The 27,464-nt window shown below is 41.1% G+C and overlaps 2 protein-coding genes across 2 annotated transcripts in view; one reads left to right on the forward strand and one right to left on the reverse strand.

Annotated features, from left to right (window-relative positions):
- LOC143735210 (uncharacterized) overlaps window positions 1-27,464 on the reverse strand; it is an 81,178-nt gene that overhangs the window by 40,010 nt on the left and 13,704 nt on the right. The window lies entirely within an intron of this gene.
- Window positions 33-22,683, forward strand: LOC143735201 (uncharacterized). Its single transcript, XM_077225265.1, has 9 exons — window positions 33-224; window positions 3,784-4,113; window positions 5,253-5,573; window positions 11,030-11,350; window positions 11,708-11,812; window positions 11,921-11,961; window positions 20,978-21,094; window positions 21,317-21,451; window positions 21,683-22,683. Exons 1-8 carry the CDS (start codon window positions 170-172, stop codon window positions 21,428-21,430), a joined length of 1,404 nt encoding a protein of 467 aa, XP_077081380.1. The 5' UTR covers window positions 33-169; the 3' UTR covers window positions 21,431-21,451; window positions 21,683-22,683.

A 27,464-nucleotide genomic window follows, 5' to 3' on the forward strand; every position in this document is an offset into this window, starting at 1 on the left:
TCGACGCTCATCCGTTTCTCTACGCTTTCTCCTCCTCGGTCTCTGAATGGGGTTAAGGCGTGTTAAGGCACTCTTTTCTCTCACTGCTCAGGCTACTTTCTCTCTACTTTCTCTCATTAACATCGAAATCCGTACATCGAAATTTGCATAGATTTTTTGGAGGGGGAAAATGATGAAGATTCCTGGGTTACTCGTATCACTGTTCTGTTGTTTAATCGTCAATGGTAAGACATTTGAGTTTACTTCCGGCCTAAAACCGAAAGTATATTATTTTCTCTTTGCTTAATATTAGAGAGTAAAAAAAAAAAAACATGTATCATTTGTATTTTGAAGTGTGATTAACTTCATTGTTAAATTTAAGCCTACTAGTCTATTGGCTATAAGTGCATTTACCTTGAAAATGTTAGATGCATGTGCATAAAGGCCTCTGCTAAATATATAAAAATTGAAAGGTATGGTTAACATACGTCCACTTTTTGGACCTAAAATTTTTTTCCGACAGCGATTTTTAGATCGATCAAAATGTCAGGGATTCTGCTTTTCCTTTCTAGAGACGCCATACCTTTTTGGAAAATTATGGGATCAATATCCTGTCCAAAATATTGTGGTCACAGATAAAAAATAATAATAAGCGTGAATCAAAAATTAAAAACACAAAAATATATTGCATAAACTTAAGTGAACGAATGGTGAATCTTAAGCCCACTGTAATTTACAAATCAAAAAGCAAGCGCAGAACGTGAAAAGAAGAGCGAAAAGAAAAACAGCACAAGCGTATAAAGTGCAAAATTAGAGCAGAAAATGTAAGAGCACAAAGTGCAGAGCATTACAACCAAGGGAAACATTTTTTAAGAAAACATGAACATAAGTTTAACTTTTGAGCAATAGTATTTTTAATGTGTTTTTTAATTTTTAAAGTTTTTATTTATGCTTTTCTTGTTACTTTTTTATTCAATCTAATTATTAATTGATCTGTGACAACATTGTTTGCTATCCTGAACAATTTGCATTCTTTTTTTCAGTTTGTGCAATATATTTTTACATGTGTTTTTATTCTTTTATTTACGCTTATTGGGTCTCATTCATGAAACATTCGTAAATATACGAGTAAATATGCGAGTGATTTGCGCGTAAAGAGACCTTCCCGAAAACTCTTCTCCTGATTCACAAATACTTCGTAAACATCAGATGTGATAGTGAAATGTGTGTGTGTGTTAATGAATTCCAATCAGTCGTAAATGGGATGCGCGTGCACGTTCATTCCCAATTACCATAAATCCCGCCCATTAAATCCGACTGACAACTATATATGGGCATCATATTATGACATGAATGCGAATGAAAAAAAAAAATTTCTCAGATGCAGAAATTGAAGTTTTATTATCAGAAGTTCATTCAAAACGCCACATTGTATTTTCAAGCGTACATGGCGTATCGGGTCCTAAAAAAAAGGGAAGCTTGGCAATATATTAGGCTACAGATGCAGTCAATGGAGTTCATCTGTTAATCGAACATTCCCAGCAGTGAGAATAAAATGGTTCGACATTAAGCTTGAGAGCAAAAAACGAATTAGTTCACTTCGGAAAAATCGTATTAAAACTGGAGAAGGACCACCATCGCAGTACTGGCTCTCATAATAAGAAAAACCGTATGTAATTACTATATATAATATTTTTTCAAAATGCTGTGCAAATATGTACCCGATTAAGGTGAATTAAAATGCAGCCTTATTAATGAGCAAAACTTTCGGGTGTTAAGCGCACTATTTACGCGTGGCTGGGAGCAGGTGTAGATTTCTTGTGTACCAACTAACATTTGGAAAATACGAACATTTTAATGAATCCGAAAGTTTACGCCAGAACCACTTTACACACGATTCACACAAAAATTCGTTCTCGTGTTTCATGAATGAGACCCATTATCTTTTGATCCATGTCAGCAATACTTTTGACGGGATATTGATCCCAATAGAAAATTCCTGTGTTTTTGTCTCGGTCGGGATCCAGGTGAAGCAGAATGCATTACCCGCAAAGCTAGCATGTATAGCTATGGTCAGATAACTATAGTCATAAAGGAGCTAGCAACCAAGAAGCCTTTCCCCACATAAGGAAAGTATAAAAGAGGACTTAAATATTTAGTTTCTAACATATATATTTTTTTTTTTATGGCAATTATTTTTTTAAACCTAGGGCCATGAAAAGAAACAGTGGGTGTTTTTACCCCAAGGAGTTTCAAACAGCTAGACTAAAAACAATAATGGTTGGTAGAAAAACAAGAGCAGAATAGTAGAAACAAGAGTAGAAAAAGTAGCACAATTTTAATAAAAAAAATTAAACGACAACAACAAAAAAACTGTATATATATATATATATATATATATATATATATATATATATATATATATATATATAGGGAGGGGTAGAGGGTGGCACTGTATAAGCTCATAACCTTAACCTTATGAGATCCATATTTTAACACTGGTAGGATTTGAGTAAATCAAACTATTACAAAACATGAAAACATGCACTGATACATCAATAAGGAATCACATTGCAAACATAAAACCAACTATATATTTATTTGTTTCCTAGTAGACAAAATAAGACCATTACCATGATCATCCGATTCAAAAAGGCTCGTAATGTTTCTGCTGAGCATCAGTGAATGTTTTCACCTTTTTAAATAATTGTCTATTAGTCCTTCATTCTTCCTCAGTGTTTGAAAAGATCAAAAACTCTTTCAGTCACTGCAATAGGTTTAATGCCGAAGTTGCTGGGAAACTGAAACATTTTACCTTTTGGGTCAAAGGGCCTTATAGCCTGGTTAAAACCAGACCATTCTCATTTGTAACTGAGTTATGGTCTGGCAAAGCGCCGTAGACAAATCATTTCCACCAACGGACATCACGAATAGACCTAAAACCAATCAGAGCGATGAAGGAGATGACATATTGTTTTTAAACAAAAAGGAGAGGTTCAAATCGCTTAAAACATAGATGGATAGATGATTTGAACGAGTGATGTTCGACGGCGGCATCCATCTTTGTAATGTAGGCTACAAAATCTGCTTCAAAATCCCAGCGCTGTCGTCATTGTGTAAAGCCCGCCCCAACGTTTCTGATTGGTGCCGCGATTTCGGCGGATTGGAAATGGACTTGGATGAGCTCTTTGCCAGATTAACTTTCAGAGCAAATCTAAATTTGCCGGAAGTTGTCTGGGTTTTCCCAGGCTGGGCCTTATGATCAACTAACAAAGACAAACACAATCATTGATCATCCAGGTAACAACAGAACATTAAATGGATAGTTCACCCAAAAATGAAAATTCTGTCAATAATACCAACGCATTGACGCTAAAAGGAGCCATGTGCGTTGGATGTCTACACTTTGGCAAAAGCGTCATATATGACGCCTTGGGATGAGAACGGGCTCTAATTACTCACCCTCGTGTTGTTCCAACCCCGTAAGAAAAATAACATGTCATTTTTATGATCCCTCTTTGTTAAAATTAACATTGTGAATTATGTCAACTTATTGGCAGAACTGTAAATGAATTCGGGATGTTGTTTGTAGGATGTTCATGAAGTTGCTCAAGATCGTCCATGAGACTCATCTGATGAGTGAATCAGTGATGTTCTTCTGATGTTTGATTACATGTTACATTATGAATCCAGACAGATTTCTCTACTCACAATCTTTATGATCCATAGAAAAACATTTTTACAGCACTTTCCTGTTGTATAATGTTGTTGTTACGCTCATAATGAACTTCATTTCTTCTTCAGGTGCTTCTGGTGTTGATACAGACAGAGTGTCAGTGATGGAGGGAGATTCAGTCACTCTAAACACAGGTGTTCAAACAAACCAACAAGACAGTATTACATGGTATTATAATGACACTCACATCGCTCGAATCAATGGAGATCAGAGTAAGATCTGTACAGATGTTCAGTGTAAAGGTGGTGATGAGAGATTCAGAGACAGACTGAAGCTGGAACATCACACCGGATCTCTGAACATCACAAACATCAGAAACACAGACTCTGGAGAATATACACTGAAGATCAGCTGCGGCAGCAACGACAGAGAGAAGATCTTCAATGTTTCTGTTAATGGTGAGTCATTATGTTTAAAAGCAAGTCTTGTTACAAAGCTCTTAGCATTCACTTCTCCCTTAAAGTTGTTGTGATGTTGTGGAGATGCTGTGTGTTGGGATGTGAAAACAAATCCACCTTTGTTTGGCCTTTCGCATATGGAAATTAGGGATCATTTGTATGTATTTATAACACTGTTCCTGAGCAATACAACCCAAAAATGAGCTTGTACACATCAGAAGGACAGCTTCCTGAACCCGTGTTGGGTAAATAGCTCCAAATAAAAGTAATTACTAGTTACCAATTACATCTTGTAAAGTATAATTAGACTTAATTAATTGCATTAATTGCTTTCTTAATCCCATATCTCGACCATTTGAACAATATCAGGATAGACAAGAAACTGCTCTTCAGTTTCAAATAAATAATTCAAAATTGCATAAATTATTGAAGAACTGACTAAGGTATGGACGAAGTTTACATTCAAAATGTACATTTTAACATTAGATACTCCACTTTTTTTGGAAATAGGCTAATTTTACAACTCCCCCGAGTTAAACTGTTGGGTTTTACCGTTTATGAATCCATTCAGCCGATCTCCGGTTCTGGCAGCACCACTTTTAGCATAGCTTATCATACATCATTGAAGTGGTAATCAAGACACTTTATTGCCGTACCACGAGTGCAGCAGGCGTAATGATATGACGCAGCGCCTGAAAATAGTCCCCAGCTCGGTAACTTCCAACGTGACCGGGACTAAGTTTGTGTAGTTATGTTGTTGGAAGGTAGCCTATTTTCAGGCGCTGCATCATATCATTACACCTGCTGCACTCATGGTACGGCAGTAAAGTTTCTTGATTATTACTCCAACGAGTTGCTAGACAACCATGGCTGCAAAATAAAATTTGTTGCCGCTAGGGTGCGTCTTGATTTCTAGGCTAAGGTAGGAGGGCAAAATATCAGATGTGTGCTGCATGTATGTTTGTCTGATGAGTGTGTTAATCAATTATGTACTTCTGCTGTTTGTCTGCATGCTACATTTATGAATCCAGATTGATTGCTCTACTCACAATATTTATGTTGTGTAGAAATACATTTTCAACACTTTCCTGTTGTATAATGTTGTTCATCTAATAATGAACTGTTTATTTATTTTTCAGGTTTGTCTGGTGCTGATACAGATGAAGTGTCAGTGATGGAGGGAGATTCAGTCACTCTAAACACTGGTGTTCAAACAAACCAACAAGAGATAATTAGATGGTATTATAATGGCATTCGCATCGCTCAAATCACCAGAGATCAGAGTAAGATCTGTGAAGATGATCAGTGTAAAGAGAGATTCAGAGACAGACTGAAGCTGGATCATCAGACTGGATCTCTGACCATCATGAACATCACAAGCACAGACTCTGGAGATTTTGAACTGAGGATCAGCAAGGGCAGCAGCGACGTTGAGGAGATCTTCAGTGTTTCTGTTCATGGTGAGTCATTATGTTTAAAAGCAAGTCTTGTACATTTTAATCACATAATAAATTAGTTTATTAAATTATTTCGCATTGACATTCAGAGGTATTTTTGCTGTTTACCTGTAGAAACCCCTGTTGCAACACGTATCTTACCACAACCAACGAGTATCAGCTTTGGAGGCTTCATGAGGCCCTGTAAACAATAGACTGCTCTAGCTACTCTTAAAGTGTCATGAACCATATAACCGTGTATACATTTACAAGCACTGTAGTCTCTGAACAAATGATAAGTCAGTTTAAAACAGAAAGAATAAAGGCATAGTTACTTTTTTGGTCTGTTGTTCTTGGAATTGTCGGTCTACATTATTGTCTTTTGTGTATCAGAATTATCCATCGTGCCATCGCGTTCATAATCAGACGAAAGGGTATCAGTGTCCTTATTTGCACATATTTCATATGAAGAAGACGAGTGCATACAATGGGCCCTATCTTGCACCCAGCGCAAATGACTTTATACACTGACGCATTTATCATTCCTATTTTGCACCCGCGCAAAGCGGGGTTTTTTCCTCCACAGACGCACGTCGGTAAACTAGGAAATGAACTTGCGCTCCATGGGCGGGTCGGCGCAAAAAGGAGGCGTGTTTCGGCGCAAACAACCCCTAGTGCTATTTTGCAGTTCCAGAAAACAATTTTGCCACTGACCAGAAAAAAAAAAGTGGTCTAAAGTCAGTGGCGCGTTGCGTGTACATTCAGATGCTATTTTAAGCGTGCATGCTTGGCAATAATACAGAGTGTGAACAACGCGCATACACTGTAGATGATTCTCTCATCTACACAGATGCTTTTTACTTTTTGCAAATGATACATTATTATAAGAAAAAATATATAAACACGAGGGAAATCATTGTTGTGTGTCCATGACGATGGGAAAAATAGGCATAAAGCTTACACATTTACCCAAATTATTATACAGTATGCATGTTTAATCGAAGCTAATTTGGGTGGGTTTGTCCCATGCCCAATGTCCCTTCTCTTTCTTTTACGGCCCTGACGAGAACATCGATCTCCTCGGCTGTGAACCGATTCTGAATCGCGCCCGGTAAATGCGCCGTTAAAATAGAATTGCGCCATGGAACAAGCCCACCTCGTTCATCACGCTCTTACAGAGAATGTGATATGATGCTCTTATTGGTTTGTTTCCGTTACGCCCAAACCACATCTATGAATAATGAGGCTACTTCAGACCAACCCTGAGGCTACTTCAGACCAACCCCTTTTAAACTTGCGTTGGGCGCAAGAGTCATTTATCCCGCGAAGACCCGCCCGCAAAGTTACTTGCGCTTTGCGCTTGATACTTGCTTTTCAGATCGTTAAAATAGGGCCCACAGTGTTGGTTCATGTTTAGAGCACTAGAGTGTTTTAAATGTCCATAAACCTTGAAACACACTTGCTCTTGTCCTTATATGAAAATGATCCCCCAAGCCTTGTTTATACTTTCTAGGAGGATCCCAATACCACTCTACAGATAAAGCGTTGTGGAATTTTTCGGTTCGCGTACCTACCCAAAGTGATAAGATAAAATAAAAATTCTGCATCAAAATTTATAGACAAGTAGTTTGTTTAGGCATGGTTTGTAAGGAATTACAAACCTGCGCACATATATTCAAACGCACATAACTATAGAATCAATTCTTAATGCGCATGTGAACGCCATCAGCGTCTATCACAGGTTCACGTTTAAAGTCTGTTTAAAGAGAACGGTGTCGTCTAATTTAATAACAAATGATCATTTAGACGGAAGTGAATCAATTAAAACTAACTTTAGCTGGAAAAAACATTTTTCAAGAGCCACTATAAAACCAAACCAATCTCTGTTACCTTAAATTATATGTTTATCTCTGTAAAGCTGCTTTGAAACAATCTACATTGTTAAAAGCGCTATATAAAGGAGGATGACTTGACTTGACTTGACTTGACTTTCGCCAGGGTCCGCAGCGCACCTCCCCAAATGGGCGAGGCATTTATACTTGCGCTCGCCGTTGTACTATTCTTTGAAACGACAGGAGGCGACTGTTCAGGAGGTGTAATTTTCATCTAAACCATCAGGAATCAGCGGTGAGAATTAGTAATGTGAGGTACACTCGTGAATGTTTATTTTAGTACAACACTTTAGTACACTAAAATACACTACAAAATAATCGTTAAGACGAAAAATAGTAAAAAAAAATGAATTGAAAAAAAAAAATGAAACGCAAAATTTTTATTTAGTTGTGAATTTTTTTTAATAAAACATGGGCATTTATTTTTATTTAAAGGCTTTATGTCTTCTATTGTAGGCTCACTTTGTAAATGTAAGCAACTAATTTAGACGCAAGATTGGGTGCCGGTGCGGTGAGATGCACATGCTCGGCCAGATTCAGCTTGAAGTCATGCATGTTCGGATGCGGAGCCGCACAAAAAAAGCCGAGCACATCGCCAAGCGAAATAGGCCCTTGTGCGATAGCCCACGCCGCAATGACGTAATTTTTGCCGCACGCACCTTCTCATGACCAATTTATACTTCTGCGTTGAGTGTACGCTATAGTGTCCGTCATAGGTTACGCACATAGGCGACGCCGTCCTGAGCATTTATATGTCAGCGCCGAAATGCTAGGTAGCAGAAGAGGGTTTTAATGTTCCACTGTGTTTAGATTCCTAGCGGCTGTTTTGGGTTTAGGCTACTACAAGCCTCTGTCTGAAAGAGATTATTACCTGGTTTATCGTTTGTGACAAAATAAACAAACAAAAGTGAAATACCTAGTAATATCCTGTGTACACTGGCTTGCCCTTTCCGTGGGGAGAACACGGAACGGATATCTTTGCTTGGTGCATTTGGAAACATAGCTTGTCTATTTCTAAATGTAATTGCGTGTACCTCTGATGATTATACTGTCCGTGTGTTAACTGTCCATTAAACACACTCGGAACCGGCACACCCCCAGAGGCGTTATAGCGTTGCCAGCGGCACTGAGCGAGTTTTACAGCTGTAGTGGAGATGCACCATAAAGCTAGGTTTACGCCGGATTTCCACCAACTGCGGAACGGCTGCGGATCGGCTCCACTGCGTGTCGGATCTGTGTTCCGTCGTCCACCTTCCAGATCCGGATTTGTTGCAGAACGGCTGCGGCCATGACGGACAGCTGAAGTCACGAGGACACACGATATGTAGTAGTAGTAGTAAGGAAGTTTATTTAGGTAGGGACAGATACAAATAACATAGATAAGCTTAAACAGTCTGATGTGTGTATCATAGTATTTTTAGCTAAAGCTTTCACGACACTTGTCCCTAATAATTCTTGTTGTGAATTTAGGTATGATTGCGCGATATAACAGGATGCTATACTCTTTATACTCGTGGCGTCCGCACGAGTGAAGGCCAATTCATACTTCGGCATCGGGTGCGTGTAGTAGGTACGGCGTAGCATACGCACAGACGCGTACAATACGCCGTACCCTGATGCACTCCTCCTCAAAAATGTAACTACGTCGCGACGACGTGGACCGCATAATCTGTTTGGTCGGCTTGGTAGCATTGCGTTTCCTCCTACGCATTTCCGCCGTGTTCTTATGTACCGCCCGGCATTTTTAAATTCAGAAGTTCAGTGAAAGTTCAGTGAAGAAACATGGAAATGGACCAAGTGACCGAGGTATTGTTTGAAGAGGTGCGGAAATATCAGTCGCCATTGCTTCTAGTAGCCTAAAGCCAAAACAGCCGCTAGGAATCTAAACAGTGGAACATTAAAACCCTCTCTCGCCAACTACACACCTGCAAACTTGTCGCTTTTCGGCGACAATCGCCGTTTTCTCGGCCAATTGGGTCATTTACGTGAATCGCGTAGAACAGGAGAGTTTTTTCTTTGAGGGGGGGGGGTTAGGCCATTTTTCCTGCAGACCAAAATTTCGTTCTTTCAAATGTAGGCGCGTTGCGCGTGGTAAGCGCGCTCATAATCCGCCGGAGCCACCACAACATTGCCAAACATCAAATGGCAAACGTAATGCAAGCGGAACGAAACTGCTCGTTATTGTGTGGTTGACGGACCGTTTAACAGTTTGGACCAAAGCAGCACGAGCCGAGCTTGATCAAACGACACTGTTACTACACAGCGCTAAGAGATCAAGTAAAGGAATAATTTGAATTTGCCACAGAAGTAATAACATCGCTTTGAGATCTAGTGAGAAACATTCACATTTCTCCGTTATTAACGGATCAAACAGCACTGACGTGGAAACCAGAAAGAAACATTGTGTCATGAATGAACTATCCAGTGTCCACAGATCAGCAACATTCACCATGGATTTACTGTAGTAACACTAACCGCAACCATGGAAGTTTGGCAGGAATAGTAGGCTATAATGCCTTCAAGTAACATTACGTCGGTTTTATTTTGACATTATGAATACAATTACTGCCCTCAAACTAATCTGAACTAAAATATGTTTGTTTATAACCACTACAATATTACATTTCATTTTTTCCAAGGAGCTGTTTTGTTTTATATGCTCCTAAAAAGAGTCAATTATAGCTCCAGAATTGCTCAAAGTAAAACAAATATCATACTTTATGATGTTAGTTTTCATTTAAAAAAAGAATAAAAAAAATTAAATCAAGAAAATTACCAAAAACCTGGTAAACAGTAAATTCTAACAACATAGGTCTATTTAGATAAACAATCTGGCGAGCATGTTGTTTTAGTTTAATACACCAACAGCAAATTTCTGTCTAATAAAGCGCTCAGAAATGTGTGTGTGAGACCCCCCCACTGTCACCTTTTTTACTCTGAGGAGTTTGCAGGTCTGCAACTAGCACTTCGGCGCTGTAACTGCATAGCAACACAAACATAATGCAGAAGTATAAATGCTCACAACGGCGTTGCCGATGTGAGTAACCTACAACGGACACCACGGCGCACACTCGACGCAGAAGTAAATTGGCCTTTAGAAGCGTTATTGAACTCATCGCAGTGCTTCCGCAGAAACCGCCCTCAACGCTGTTGTTTGAAATCTCCACTGTTATGCAAACTTGTTCGTAATACAGCGCAGTGATTGGATTGATCAAGCTCTTTCTCATTAATAAATGCAGAGTCGCTCAGGGCCAGCTGACGTTCAATTTCCATTTATTGATAAAATATATGAGTGCTTTTAGTGTTTTAAGTGATGAGCAGCCTGTTCATATCTCTTCACATCTCAAAAAAAAAATTAAGTTCACCAGCAATCAGAGCTTATACAGGAGAATACAGAGGTTATAATGTTGTATGTTGTCAAATGTTGTATTGCGTAGATGTAAATGTGCTCATAATCCCAGAATGTAGATAAATTATGCTTTTCAAACTGAAAGTCAAAACATGTTTTATTGCACAGTTCTCTCATGTTGTATACACAACATCTTTCCCCAAAAAAGTTCTTTCAGCATCTGTTGGTTTGTGTTTCAGGTGTTTCTGCTGCAGAACGACATGAAGTGAAAATAAAGGATGGAGAATATGTTATTTTAGATCCTGGTTTAAGAAGAAAAACAAATTCAATGACATGGTATTTTAAAGACATTCGCATTGCTAAAATCACTGGAGAGTACACATGTACAGATGTTCAGTGTAATGAAGATACTGAGAGATTCAGAGGCAGACTGAAGCTGGATCATCAGACTGGATCTCTGGCCATCATGGACATCACAGAAACAGACTCTGGAGAATATAAACTACAGATCAGCAACAGTAGATTCAGCATCTTAAAGACATTTCGTGTTACTGTCACTGGTAAGAGTATTTTAGTCATTCAGTGCCTTTTTACATGAGCAGTTTTAGAAAATAGTTTTAAATAGTAGCCTAAATGTTTTCAGTGAGGATCATCTCTATTACCTTATGCACATCAAAACAATTAGACAATTGTCGCATTGAGTTTTGTCACATTGCTAATTTTACAATTTTTAAGTCTATTGTTAATAAAAAAGATTTCAGTTTTCATGTAAATCACTGATTCAGCTGCTGTTGTTCCCACCGGATGCCACCATTTATCAAATAAATCTGTATAATACAACTTTATACTGAAAGAAGAAACAATTGTTAGAGTAAATTATCAGTCGATCTCTAGAAATCATGTGTGTGTGTCTTCAGCTGCTCCAGATTCAGGATTATCTTCAGCTGCTGTAGGAGGAATATGTGTTGGTGTTATTCTGATTGTGGCTGCTGGGATTTACTGTATCGGCAAATCAAAACAAGGCAAGTATTACACACAGCTGATTGTAGAAAATATAAATAAAATATTTAATGTGCAAAAGGAATCTTTAAAAATATGTTATTGACCAAAGTAAGAGTTTTTTGTTATAGTTCGAACAGGAAACAGGACACCGGACAATAATAATCAACAGGTGAGATACTGTGAGCTCTGAATCTCTGTCTGCAAAACACTGTGAATTTACTACAGATAGATGATAGATGACAGATCTGTAAGTACAGGCAAACCATAAAGTATTCAGATACCATATAATTATTATTATTTTTTTAAACTAGTGGGTGCAGGACACTTTAGTTATTTTATGTAAGTTAGGAAAGCAAGGTGTCTGAAAAAAAATTTGTTTGACTGTATTGGGTTCAATGTATGCATGAAAACCCTTAAGGGCAAATGTTCCTTGAAGCAAGTAATTTCTTTACCTAAATGTTTATATTAAGCATTTCACAATAGTTTCTGGCTTAAACACAACAAAAGGGAAGTTGTTGCGATAGTTTTGAAGTCTCCCATAAACTTTGGCCGTTAGCATCTCTGAAGCGTCTCCCACAAACAGAACATAATCGACCGCTTACTTTTAAACATGTTTACCTTACCAAATCTGTAGAGCTGTGTACTGCAATATTTGACTTATGGAGATTATAAAAGCACAAAGTGTCCTAAAATACACAAATGATTTAATATCCTAACACATTGTTTTCTGAGTGTGTGCACTAGGGGTGTGCAGTGGAGCCAAAATGTGTATCTGTATCACCCTTAAAATTATTTGTATCTGTATTTTGATAAAATTGGTGGAAGTGGCTTTACCCGGAAGTTCGTACAATTTCTTAAAACGCCACTATGTCTATGTTTTTACGGCATTTATTTTTTATTTTTTTCGTAGTTATCACTGAACAAAAATGCTTGTATTACTGAAACCATTACTCCGAGCTTCAGCTGCCATATAGACGGTGCTTTGAGATGTAGTTCGGTTGTGCCTAAGACCATTTCCCCTATTCATTTTTATAAAATATTAAATTAACAATTTCTAATAAAAAATGATCATGCAAGCAAGTGATTTTGTGGCAAATGTTAAGTGATCATTTTGTGACTATCAAACACGACTTTATGATTTCAAGGCGCACATTTTCATCAGGCAAAACTGCTTCTCTTTACCACAAGCGAGTCTCTTTTGAACTTCACTGCACAAATATGTGTGTGCCACTCAAACCAGACTCAGTTCAGACTGCATGATTTTCAAAGTAGTCGGGTCGCTGTTCTTTTCACACTCCATGACTATCTTGGCCAGCATTCAGTCGCTGCTGTTCACACTGCACGATGGATCGGCGACAGAAGGTTTCACACTGCATGACTTTGCAATAGGAAGAATCGCCGACAACTCTGTCTAGCACGCTAGGCGCAAACTACGTACGTTTCACAACAAACACACACGAGATGTGACAATTGTCAAGGAAACAACGAGACATCACACGTGCAAGACCAGAGTTCTCACGTGAGACTTTTTCTTTTTCGACCCGGTTGTGGTACAGCTCAGATGAAACATCAAACAGCCAAATCTAGCCAAATTTCTACAAATTTTTCTTCCATTTCTTGTGTCCAGATAGACCGAGAAGAAGCCTTTATCTGAAACAATGCCATGCATGTTGATATATGATCTATAACTCTTCCCCGAACTCCCTGCTGCTCTGTATCTTGCTTTCTCGTTGGCTGTCAGTAATCGCCGATGTAGTTTTAAGTCAGAACACTTTTCACACAGCAAGATTTTGAATCGCCGACAGGTCCGGATATTTAGCATGCCAAATATCTCACGGGCGTCGGCGACTCTTCGGCAATTCTCTTAGATTGCGTCTTTGCTCATTCACACTGCGTGATTGTCACTCGCGTGAACGAGCGCCAATTTACCTGTGATTTCGGGGATTTCTCAAAACCTGTCGGCGAGCTAAAATCGTGCAGTCTGAACTCGGCATTAGGCTGTTAAAAATCCTGCCGCTCCAAAGAATTTCGATTAAATTACATTAACAGTGATTCGGGACTTAGGTAAAGTTGGTTTTATATCTGCATATTGGCACATTCGCGGACTTTCGCGTTCAATAACTCGTGAACTAAACGTTCCCTTTCGAGAGGTCTCTCCTATTGCGTAAGTAGCTTACGCTATGGGAAAACTCCTTTTCTCGAGAATACGGAAGTCTTTATGTAAAACGCATTGCAGCTGCACAGCTGACAGCAATGAACGAAGGAAGCTCGGTCATTGGCTGTGCTGCGGCAACTTGCTCGAACCAATGACGGGGCGACTCTGAATGTACGACCAATGAGCGCGCTTCGCGACCGCACGCGTCAGAGCCCGTCAAGATGGGCGTGGCCAAGAGCTATTTATTGGGCGCCCCGTCATGAGAGTTCTTTAGATTTAATCTCCTTCAGCGAACACCTTCTCCGTTGGATCCTCCGGATTATTGAAGCCTTCGCCGCCGTCGAAAAGCATACCAGCGGGATTGCTACGAGGACGCCGGCACCTTCAGCCGCCTTCGAACGCCATCCTACTGAGCCATCCGGCGTGCCACACACGCAAGTATCTTTACATCTGTTCGCCCCGCGACACTTGTAAAAGAGCAAATTTCTGAGGCGTTGTTTCAAATGCCTTCCTGCGCGTCGTGCAGAGACCTTCTCCCGGACGGGGATCGTCACATCATCTGCGCTCGCTGCCTGGGCCGAGACCACGCAGAAGCTGCTTTGACCAAGGGCGGATGCCCGGAATGTGATGACCTGGGTCTCTCCGCACTGCGGGCTCGCCTCGTCGCTTTCGCCGTGAGCGAGCCCATCGCCGCCACCCCTCTGTTTGAGCCGCGCAAGAAAAAGCGCCGCTCACAGAGGCTTCCTGAACCTGAGCTCAGTGACGTCATGCCGAGCCAGTCTCCGCGTGCTTCACCGCCGCTCTTGCCTTCCCCACCGCCGGTTCAGTTCACCCAGCCGGACCTACACCCCTCTAGCAGAGCGGCGGGCCTTGTGACTTTCGGCGCGTCCGAGGACGATGGGGGAATAGATGACAGCTTGTCCATCGACGCTGCATCGGACGACTGGCCGGGCTCCACTCTCGACCCCGCCCCGTCGACGCTAGCTAGCACGAGCGGGGGCTCCACCATGGATACCGAGATTATCCGTGTCCTCTCTAAGGCCGTGGAAGACCTCGGACTCGATTGGTCTTCTCCCGAAGAACCAACCCGGAGCCGATTGGATGAGTGGTTTCTGCAGGGGCGCCAGCAGGCCCCTCGGCAAAGGCCTTCTCCCTTCTTCTTGGAAGTTCACGAAGAACTCACCAAGTCGTGGAAAGCCCCCCACTCTGCGCGCTTAAAGCCTTCTTTTTCTTCTTCGCTCTCCTCTGTGGACGGCGCGAAGGAAAGAGGCTACGAGGGAACACCGCCCCTCGAGGAGGCCGTGGCCAATCATCTCTGCCCGCCCTCCCCAACCGGATGGAAAGCCAAAGCTTCCCACCCCTCGAAGCCCTGCCGCACTACTTCTGCTCTCGCCGGTCGCGCCTACGCCGCCGCCGGCCAAGCTGCATCAGCGCTTCACTCAATGGCGGTACTTCAAGTGTGCCAAGCCAAACTTCTCCGCTCTATGGACGAGTCTGGCCCCGAACCCGAAGCCTTCAGGGACCTACGCAGCGCAACTGATATAGCTCTGCGAGCCACGAAGGCCACCGCCCAGTCTATTGGCCGTGCCATGGCTAATTTGACTGTTCTCGAGCGCCATCTGTGGTTAACTCTGACGGAGATGAAGGACGCGGATAAGGCGCCATTTCTCGACGCGCCTATCTCCACCAGCGGGCTGTTTGGACCGGCGGTTAAGGGTTTCGCCGAACGCTTCACTGAGGCCCAGAACGCTTCACAAGCTTTGCGCCATTTCCTGCCTAAGCGCTTCAGCTCATCGCAGAGCAGACAGAGACCGCTACAGCCGCAGCAGGCTAGAACAGCTCCCACCGCCTCTCAGCCCGCGCCTCAGGCTGACACTCGACGCCGCTCGCGCTCTCACAACCGCAAGCCGCCGTCTGAGTGACGGGGTCCTCGGCCCAAGATTGTGCTGAACCCTGAGCCTCGAAAGCCGTCCTAGCCACAGGAATGAGAAGAGAGAGTGCGTGTCTCGCAAAAGCCGGACCACTCTCTCTGCAAAAGCTCAAACATTACCCAGTCCCCTTACAGGCGGCTGGATATGTCCATACAGCAGTCAATGGGCCAGTCAAAGAGCTCGCTCACCTGCAAACAAACGCCGTTTTTACGGCGACGCACAGAAAACACAAAAATAGTCTTTTTCTGACTGTGTCACTAAGGGTTCACATGTCCACAAAGTGTGCATTCCCAGATACTGTCAAAACAGTGCCAAATTCATTCCCAGCTCAGGCTGCGCGCCCCATGAATGTAGATCACGTGCCTACGGTCATGTACGCACCACTACACACAAGCACTGTTCACACAGTTATAAATTCCCCCCCAGTAAAAGCGGGAAACATTATAAAAGTGACGAGTGTGCCTACCACTGTTTATGCACCCCCACTTATAAACACTGTCCTTACAGTGTCAAACACAACCCCAGCTCAGGCCGCGAGTTTTACAGACACGGCGCGCGCTGTTGTAATCACACACGCGCCCATTCACTCAGCTGCTCAGCGCGCGCCCGCGCCTCTGAGAGCTACGAGCTCAGGCGATTCGCTGGCCGGGTCCCTACGTCACAGCGGCCCGCCCCTAGCCTGTATTCAGCCCATATCTGTACACGCAACGGCATGGGAAAACATTCCAGATATGCCGAAATGGGTATTGGATATAGTAAAGCACGGATACTCGCTCCAGTTCGCTCGCAGACCACCACGTTTTACGACTGTGGTCGAGACGAAAGTGAGAAAGGAGTGTTCACATGTTCTACGCACCGAGGTGCGCAAACTGATAGAAAAGGGCGCTGTGGAAACTGTTCCCCCCTCTATGAGCGAGGAAGGTTTTTACAGCCGCTATTTTCTCGTCCCGAAAAAGGATGGCGGTCTCCGCCCCATCCTAGATCTCAGACACCTGAACAAAGCACTAATGATTCGCTCGTTCAGAATGTTAACAACCAAGCATATCCTCGCGCAAGTACGCCCAGGAGATTGGTTTCTCTCAGTGGATCTGAAAGATGCTTACTTTCACATTCCAATAGCGCCTCATCACAGGCCGTTTCTGAGATTCGCTTTCGAGGGACAGTCTTACCAGTACACAGTACTTCCGTTCGGCCTGTCCCTGGCTCCCCTTACATTCACGAAATGTATGGATGCAGCACTTTCCCCCTTGAGACGAAGGGGAGTGCGAATACTGAATTATCTCGACGATTGGCTGGTCCTAGCACAATCAGAGAGTCAGTTAATAACACACAGATCTTGGATTATCAGCCATTTAGAATGCCTGGGTCTAAGAATCAATTTTGCAAAAAGCATAATATCTCCCAGCCAGAGGATTTCTTTCCTGGGAATAGTTCTAGACTCGATGCAAATGACAGCGCGTCTCTCATCAGAGCGCGCGCTCACCATCCGGCGCCTTGCAACATCATTAAGGGCGGGCGTGCGCGCCCCCGTCAAGCGGTTTCAGAGGATGCTCGGTCTCATGGCCTCAGCATCGGCCGTACTCCAGCTAGGATTGTTGCATATGCGCCCTCTCCAACGCTGGCTCAAGAGCCGCATCTCTACTCACGCGTGGCGTTCAGGCCACCTTTTAATCAGAGCGAACCACGGCTGTATAAAAGCCCTGACGCACTGGAAAGCCGCCGACTGGTACCAGTCAGGCGTGAGTCTGGGTGTGAACACAAGGAGAAAGATGATAACGACAGATGCCTCCAAAATAGGTTCGGGGGCCTTTTACGAGGGCAGGCCTGGCACAAAAGCGCCTACACATAAACTGTCTGGAGATGAAAGCGGTCGCTTTGGCTCTCAGAGCCCTGCTTCCACATCTAAAAAACGAACACGTCTTGGTCCGAACGGACAACATGACGGTAGTGTCGTACATAAATCGCCAGGGTGGACTCAGGTCGAGCTCCATGCATTCAATGGCCAGGAGACTCATTTTATGGTCCCAGCACAACTTGCGCTCGCTGAGAGCAGCGCATGTGCCAGGCGCCCTGAACCAGGGGGCAGACATGCTATCCAGAGACAAGATTCTCCCAGGAGAATGGGCTCTCAACCCGCTGACGATTCAGTGGTTATGGAAAACCTTTGGCAAAGCGGAGATCGACCTCTTCGCCTCCAAGGAGAGCACTGCTCTCTTTTCTTCACGAAAAGCACGGACGCACTCGCCCAGAGCTGGCCGAGCCGCCCCTTATATGCCTTTCCCCGGATCGCTTTGCTGCCACAGGTCATCAGTCGGGTCAGAGAGGAGCAAAACGCAGTGCTTCTGATAGCCCCACTCTGGAAGAACCAAACATGGTTTCCAGATCTGATGCAAATGCAATCTGCACCACGGGCGATTCCACTGAGGCCAGACCTCCTCAGTCAGGAGGAGCCTTCATGCATGGCCCCTCAACGGGTTCCCAGGAACCTCACGAGCGGAGCACTAAAAACCATCGCTGAGGCGCGGGCGCCCTCCACGAGACGCTTATATGCTCAGAAATGGAAAGTGTTCAGTGACTGGTGTAATGCCAAGGGCCTGAACCCTGAAACATGCGAGATTACGAACGTACTCGCTTTTCTACAAGGGCTTCTGGAGGCGGGCCGCACCCCCTCCACACTCAAAGTATATGTGGCGGCCATCACAGCGTCACACGACCCTGTAATGGAACGTCCATTGGGAAGAAACAACCTAATTATTCGTTTCCTAAGGGGCGCTAGGAGGATGAACCCTTCACGCCCCCCCTTAGTGCCGATCTGGGACCTAGCTACTGTCCTAGACGCTCTTAAGGGGCCCCCGTTCGAACCACTCCGAACCGTGCACCTTAAACAGCTCTCGCTTAAGACTGCGCTCTTGCTGGCACTCGCCTCGGTCAAGAGAGTGGGCGACCTGCACGCGCTTTCGACAAGCGCTGCCTGCCTAGAATTCGGACCTAACGACTGCAGGGTCGTCCTTAGACCGAAACACGGGTATATTCCTAAAGTGCTCACCACTCCCTTCAGAGCACAGGTTATCTCCCTAACTGCGCTGTCGTCTCCAGCAGACGAAACACAACGCTAATCTACTCTGCCCCGTTAGGGCTCTCAGAGTGTATTTGAAGCGTTCTGCCCTATTCAGACAGACAGAACAACTGTTTGTATGCTTTGGCAGCCGTACGAAAGGTTCTGCCGTTTCAAAGCAGAGAATCTCTCACTGGATAGTTGAGGCTATAGCACTGGCTTATGAAGCAAAGGGACTTCAATGCCCCTGGGGAGTCAAAGCACACTCCACCAGGAGTGTGGCTTCTTCCTGGGCATGGTCGAGCGGGATACCGATCGAGGATATTTGTGCAGCGGCAGGATGGGCCTCACCGTCCACATTTATCAGGTTCTACAACCTACAGGTCCCGACATTGCATTCCAATGTACTATCAGCATGATGCTAGTTGAACTACGAGTTCGTATCTAGATTATGTATGTGCTTGTGTCACACTGAGCGCCTTCTAGCCGCTCTGTATTTTTTCCCACATATAAAGCTCGCCTCTGCCGGCTAGTTGGATGATAACTTTGCTTTTCAGCTCAGGCACCTCCCTCTGGCTATCATAAGGCGAAGTTCAGCATGCACGGCGTTTTGCATGGTGTTCCCATAGCGTAAGCTACTTACGCAATAGGAGAGACCTCTCGAAAGGGAACGACTCGGTTACTAACGTAACCTCGGTTCCCTGAGAGGAGGGAACGAGTATTGCGTAAGCTGCCGTGCTTGTGCTTGGTTAGTTCGCTTCAGTCGTTTTAACCTAAAGAACTCTCATGACGGGGCGCCCAACAAATAGCTCTTGGCCACGCCCATCTTGACGGGCTCTGACGCGCGCGGGCGCGAAGCGCATTCATTGGTCGCGCATTCAGAGTCGCCCCGTCATTGGTTCGAGCAAGTTGCCACAGCACAGCCAATGACCGAGCTTCCTTCGTTCATTGCTGTCAGCTGTGCAGCTGCAATGCGTTTTACATAAAGACTTCAGTATTCTCGAGAAAAGGAGTTTTCCCATAGCCTAAGCTACTTACGCAATACTCGTTCCCTCCTCTCAGGGAACCGAGGTTACGTTAGTAACCGAGTCGTTGTTGCAACACACAACACATATCACATATAACTACAGATAAAACACCAGAAGCTACAACATAAATTTCCTCAAAACGATCTTTCCTTCGCACTGGTCAAAATACATTGATCTCTGCGCAGGCTGCTAAGAAGGGACCATCTGCAAAGTGCAAACCCGAAGGAAAACTCGTTTTGAGGAGATTAAAATATTAAAACAATGTTATTTGTGTAGTAACAATATTCAGCTCACGAGATATTGAACGCGGAACTCCGCAAATATGCGAAGCGAATATAAAAAGCAGTTTGTGCCTGTTTGCACACGATGAAAAACAATATTCACTTTTTAGACGGTACCTATCTTGGTTACCACACTACATTGAATATTCTCCTAAGTATGTATGCATTAAAAATATACTTGCCCATTTTGATCGATTGTAGAAAATGTTGTAGTTCACAATCTTTGTTGTCAATATCATGTAGCTGCTTCGAATCTGGAAAAAAATTGCTTTATTGACTATTTAATTGAAAAAGTTCTTTAACGCGAATGTGCGAATATAAAACCAACTTTACCTAAGTTGAGTCGGGTCGAATATGATGTACTCACTGACTTTACCTAGGCTGCAGGATACAGATTGTGTACATTGTCTTTTGCATTTAAAAATATTTTGATATGCCAAATTTAAGCTAACTGTGCAATATTCATGGCTGCTGTTTTTCTTGCACGTTTCACTAAGGGTTCCATTAACGTTATAACTGGGTTTTCTTAACTTAAGGGCTTTGTTGAAACCAGACCGTTTGAGGTTTCTCTGCATGTTTCGTCCAGAAATTATTACATAGAAACAATAATAACTGACTTATTTAAGAGAGTGATTCTTTTGTGTTTTTATAATTATGTCTTTATATTCAGAAAACAACTGAATCATCAATCCTGAGGATTGGTTTTAACTTTAGTGTTTTTTTGGTTTTTTTTAGGGGAATGGCCTTCATCAAATGTCCCATATTAACAATCCAAGTCAAGCCCTTCTTCAGTCTGAGGATCCACAGACAGATGCTGCTACCAGTCCTCAGACGGGTCCTGCTGAAACTGAGGTAGTGTGTATTTGTTTGTGCTTTCTGTGTGAAGGTATGTGTGGTTTCATTAAAATTATCACATAGAAACACCAATTATAATTGATGAGAGCACTGCTCGAATGAAGAACAGGGGTCTTTACATTCACAAAACATCAGAGAGAAAAACGTTTCTTTGTGTGTGTAACTGAATCATCAATCCTGAGCATTTGTTTTAACTTTAGTGAATTTGTTTTCATTCAGGGGAATGGCCTTGATCAAATGTCCCTTAATAAAAATCCAAGGCAAGCTGTCACTAATGCGACACCCCTTCTTCAGCCTGAGGATCCACAGACAGATGCTGCTACCAGTCCTTAGACGGGTCCTGCTGAAACTGAGGTAGTGTGTATTTGTTTGTGTTTTCTGTGTGAATGTATGTGTGGTTTCATTAAAATTATCACATAGAAACACCAATTATAATTGATGTATTTAAGAGAGCACTGCTCGAATTAAGAACAGGGGTCTTTACATTCACAAAACATCACAGAGAAAAACTTTTCTTTGTGTGTGTAACTGAATCATCAACCCTGAACATGTTTTTCCTTCTGTGAATCTGCTTCTTTCTTTCAGGAGAATTGTGTTGCAGAAGAAACAACCCCTAATCACACTGGCATTCCACAGGAGGCTGTTGCTACTGGGACGTCCCATAATGAGACTGAGACTGCGCTGATGAGTTGATAATGAGTTTCCAGACTAATGTTATTATTATATTATTTTCCTCTGTTGGAAAGTTGTGGAAATGCTATCATTTTTTTTTTCTTTTTTTATTCCACTTCTGAGAACCGTTGACATGTGAAAAGGGTCCTTAAGTGTTCAGAACAGGAGAAAGTCACGATGATAATCACCGGAGCTGCCTCAAGTATAATTGCCGTGTTTGCTTTGATAACAAACCAAAAAAAAAAGAAAGCTGACAAAAATATCAGAAGAGAAGATAGTCAAACTTTAAATGTTTTGTCCATTAGATCTTTTCAGTCTGATGAAAACAGGATTGATTGAGGTGTTTACATGAAGGCTTGTCAATCCATCTGAGCCATCAGTCTGATTACTAACAGATCATGTGGGTCTTGACCTATCATCAGTTTTGTTTACATTAACTTATAACTGGCTAGGAAAGTAAATATGGTTTTAAGACTGAAATGTTGGCCTAAAATGGCATATTGCAAGATGTGAGTCCACTTTACACACTATTTTTATGCAATTCACTGACACTGAATGCCTTCTGTTACGTTTTTACATCTTCATTACACTATCAGGGAATGTTAATCTCAGGACTTAGCTAATGTTCTGGGGAGGTTCTCTCAGGGTTATTCCAGTATCAGTAATAGAAGTATTGCTGTCCAAATGTTAACACAAAAAACATTATACATTGGTCGTGAGACATTTGAAATGATTTTGTTGGATGTTTGTCTAACATTGTTTTAAATGTTGCTACTTGTTTCAGAATGTTCATAGAAAATACAAAAGGAACATTCTTATAATGTTTGAATGAAAAAATGGAACAGAACAACTGGACAAATGGAAGAAGATTTATATAATCAAGAAAACATTCTGAGAATATATATAAAAAAAAATGTTTTCATAACTTAATGCAAGTGTTAGCAAAACATTCTTAGAACATATTTTTGTTAGCTTGGATAGAGAAACATCTATGTTGAATGGACATCTATGTTGTATGTTGTATACCAGTATGTATGTTGTATACGTTGAGTTTTGCTCATTTAACCAACAAACCTCCCTTGTTCAATCAGCTTTGTTAAAGGAGTAGTTCACTTTTAAAAAAAACTTTTGCTGATAATTTACTCACCCCCATGTCATCCAAGATGTCCATGTCTTTCTTTCTTCAGTCGAAAAGAAATGAAGGTTTTTGATGAAAACATTCCAGGATTTTCTCCATATAATGCACTTTACTGGGTACCAAACGGTTCAAGGTCCAAATGAGAGTTTCGGTGCAGCTTCAAAGTGCTTTAAACGACACCAGACGATGAATAAGGGTCTTATCTCGGACTCTTTGAGTTATGACTCGAAAAAAGATTTGTTCATTTTGATGAACGAGTTTGAGCAGGAGAGTCACGAACGCTCATCACAGAACAGAGCAAGGCGAGCATATGTGCTTATAAAACGTTTTTAAATGACCGATCGTTTCGCTAGATAAGACCCTTATTCATCGTCTGGTGTCGTTTGAAGCCATTTGAAGCTGCACTGAAACCTTGAACCGTTTGGTTCCCAATGAAGTGCATTATATGGAGAAAATCCTGGAATGTTTTCATCAAAAACCTTAATTTCTTTTCGACTGAAGAAAGAAAGACATGGACAACTTGGATGACATGGGGGTGAGTAAATTATCAGCAAAAGTTTTTTTAAAAGTGAACTACTCCTTTAACTCTAAACGAGAGTTTTTACTGGGAATACTTGATATATATTATATACACTCCACACTGATGCTTGAATGTCTGGTTTAGTTTAGTGGTCAAAGAAAGGCATTTCAAATCCAGCAAGAGTTGATCCATGAAATCTTACCATTGTGTCTTGATCAAACTCTGAATCTCAGTTACTGTAAAAAAACTGCACTGATAGATATTGTGATTTGAAGCAGCTACAACAATTACAAATGTCTTTGTAATGTATTGTACATTATATTCCACAACCGTTAATGGCTGCTGCAAGTGTTCATGGGAAAAAAATTATATATAGATTTCAGATGTTTTACACTGAATGTTTTCACTGTTGAAAATTGTAAAAGTGAGTTTTTCTTTGTTACAAAAACATGTAAAATGTTTTTGTAAAATTGTAAAGCATTGCTGAATAGTTTTTTACAGTGACGTTCCCGTATGGATGTGAGGAAGATGGAGACCTGTGGGGCGTTCAAGGTAAAGAATATTGGGACATAATCCCTCTATTTCCGTTTCAGTTCCTTAATTTTTCAGTTTGATTTGATCATGTAATTATGTTTTCTTGATGTGTTTGTATTGTAGAATATATCACTGTGTGATGGAAATGATGATCTACACTGGTCAGTTCGGTCTCTACCGCCACATTTCCTGAAGAGCTGCAGAGAGAAGTTAGAACAGGTAAAGGATGTTTGACTTGTTTTAAATCTGTTTGTCTGAACTATGGAACATATTTCTAATTGTGCAAATCTCTCTCTTTCACAGGTTTATAATGTTTATTATCAGATCTGTATCTAGAACTGAAGCTGCTTCTCAAAACGACTCAAAAAAAAAAGACAACATTATTAAGAGACAAAAATTGAGTGCCTTGCTAGTTTGACGAATATAGAATATACAGGAGAAACTCGAAAAATTGGAATATGTGTAAAAGTCATAATTTTGATGATTATGACTTACAGCTTTTGAAAACCCCAAATTCAAAATCTCAGAAAATTGGAATATTACAAGATCAATAAAAAAAGGATTTTAAATACAGAAATGTCGGCCCTCTGAAAAGTATAATCATGCATATGTATAGACAGTTATATATACTAAATATATGGTTCACCTTTTAATTTGAATTACTGAAATGCATGAACTGTTGCGTGATATGGTAATTTTTCGAGTTTCACCTGTATATAAAATGTATTTGTTTTCTTTACTTTTTTTATTGTTTTTAAAGACAAAAAGTGCCTTAAACTTGAGCCTGTGAACACTTTTTCCTCTGTTCATGTGATGGGTGCCAATAAAACAGTTTATGATCATCATAATTAACTGATCATCATAACTTCTGAAAACTGTGAATTTGTCTTGATTTTAGAGATAATTGTGTGTCTGTACATTTAAACACTCTCAATCTTTAACCTTTTCTCAAGCTGTTCGACTCTATACTGTAAGGCCGTCTAACTCGATCCAATGGCGGTATTTGAATTAGCGGTGAAGGTCTTTGCGTGTTACTGTCTTTTCTCGTGGCAAAGTATTTTTGGTTAAATGCAATACATTTTATCTTATGTATTAACTCGTTTCATCTGACTCCATAAAATGAAAAGGTTTTTCAATGATATCTGTGCATCATTAAATATACGTTAATGTTTGACTATTCCTTTTAACTCCAATGAAAATAAAGTCAAAGTCTGTTAGAGTATTCAAATATAACAATTTATTATGTCAGGTAAATGTATTATTACAATTCCATAATCAATTGAAAGATAATCAATGCAAACCATCAAATGTTCTTGAACAAAGAGGAAAATCCTTTACCCGACACTGTATGGCTACGTGAGCTGAGAGTCGCGAGACCCTCAACCACACGGGCTAATCTGAATACAGAAAACAGCCCTGAGCTCTCGTTGCATTTTCCTTATATAGCCAGTCCTCATTTGATATGTAAAACTTGAGTTTAGTGGAAATTTACTGTATTCCCCCACCATTACTGGGGGTAGAAGTTGACCATCTGCTAAGAATAGTGGAAATTAGCATTCATGAATTTACACCTTTGGGAGTGCCTGGGGACCACATTCCTTTGTGTGCCAGTTATTCCTAAACTCTTAAAAACCTTATTACCTTTTTGTTTCACTTCTTTGGGAAAGAGACATTATGGTCACCCTGAGACCTTTAAAATGATACTAAACAATCCTTAAAGCTAATCACATTCACATTAAAACCATATATATTCTTGTGTGAGTTTTTAGTGTAACTGACTGAGAGAGAGAGAAAATGTAGATAAGGTGCTCCGAGGAAGGGGGGTGCGGGGTGTGTGTGTGTGTGAGATGTTTAAATGTTAATGTGCAAGCGAGGTCCTTTGTCTTATAGACCTGTGGTGAGGTTGATTCCATCAACCAGTTGTTCCAGTCTTACAATACTTAGCAATATATACACAATGTAATTGTATAAGCTTTATATATCATGTAGCCTATATTATATTGGATGAAAGGTTAATTTGGTCAGTTAGCTCCTACTACAAAATCTTGTAATTTCATCATTGTGGGCAAATAGTGTCTTTCTACATTTACACCATTCATTTATAGTATTATATAAGATGTTTCACAGTCACAGATTTTTTGATGGATCTTAAATCATTTGAGACACACTACCGTCTCCTGAAATACTCACATCAAACACAAACTTACAGTAATGCAACTTTCATGCAGAAACCGTTTGTCCACCTGACCGATAAAACCCTTATGTGTACAGAAATGTGGCTCATAGATGAGATTACAGCTATTTTGCAGTCAACTATCATTAAATCTAGAATATTGAAACTGGCTGAAAATAATATTAAATTGTATATCATGCTTGTCTCCATGTCAGACTGAGGTTGTTGCGAGTGAAATCAATGACCAATGGTCTGGTTATAGTCCACACAGTCCACATAATCATCCTCTTTAACTCTCTGTAAAAAAAAAAAAAAAAAAAAAAAAAAAAAAAAACATCACAAAATATAATAAACAGAACAAAATAAACAGCAAACATTTTCCACATTATTTCAGTGAAAAGTTATTTAGTAACAATTATTGGCTGAGACACCTGGGGGGAAAGGTATTTAAATAAACACAACAGAACTGTAATACGACCACTATCTTACGACCACTATCTGTTCCTTTAAACATTTTCCTGGATAGTGTATACACTTTGAAATGGTATTGTTCCCGTTTAATTATTATTATTATTTTTATTTTTTTTTATGGAAGGATAAATATTATAAATGGTAAATGGATATATTTATATAAAGCCCTCAACTACACAGATGCTCAGTCAACTTGCTTTCAAACCTTCATGGACCACTCCAACATGATGGCGGACAGCTGACCGATGAATATAAAAGAAAGCATAAAATGTCACTACGTCATCATAGTGTAGACTGCCCAAAATTACTTTCTCGAATTATACACATGATGAGGACACTATGGGTTGGGGAAAATACTTAGGGAAGTGATTCAGTGTCAGCTACAGTGTCATGACAGGTATGTCCAATAGTCATCAGGAGTTACTGTATACAATATTGACAACATACACGGGAAGCAGGCAAAAATACTTTGAGATTCAACTGATTTGGATCCCTTATCGACAATGTTAAAAAAGAGAACATTGAAATAAATATTCAGTTGTCAAAGTCAAAGGAAAGAGCTGTTAGCTGTTATGAAGAAAATGGGGAGGGAATATAAAAGAAGAAATAGTTATGACCAGATTAAGATGTGTCACAGTAATTTAAATGGCAGGCTATACATGAATATATAAGCACCCAACTGGATTTTGTGACTATTGTCAGGTTACAGAATCTATAACACGTGCTTTTGAGTGGCAGACAATATGAAGAACAGAGGAAAAAGAGGATGTAAGAATTAGGGAAAGTTAAATAACAGGATGAGGAATTACTAGAAAGTGGTGAGAACGAAAGCAGAAGACGCATTTTTTTTTTTTTTTTT

This window comes from Siphateles boraxobius, unplaced genomic scaffold (assembly GCF_051911475.1).
Source record: "Siphateles boraxobius isolate OS27281-9 unplaced genomic scaffold, OSU_SipBor_1 13, whole genome shotgun sequence".
NCBI lineage: Eukaryota > Metazoa > Chordata > Actinopteri > Cypriniformes > Leuciscidae > Siphateles > Siphateles boraxobius.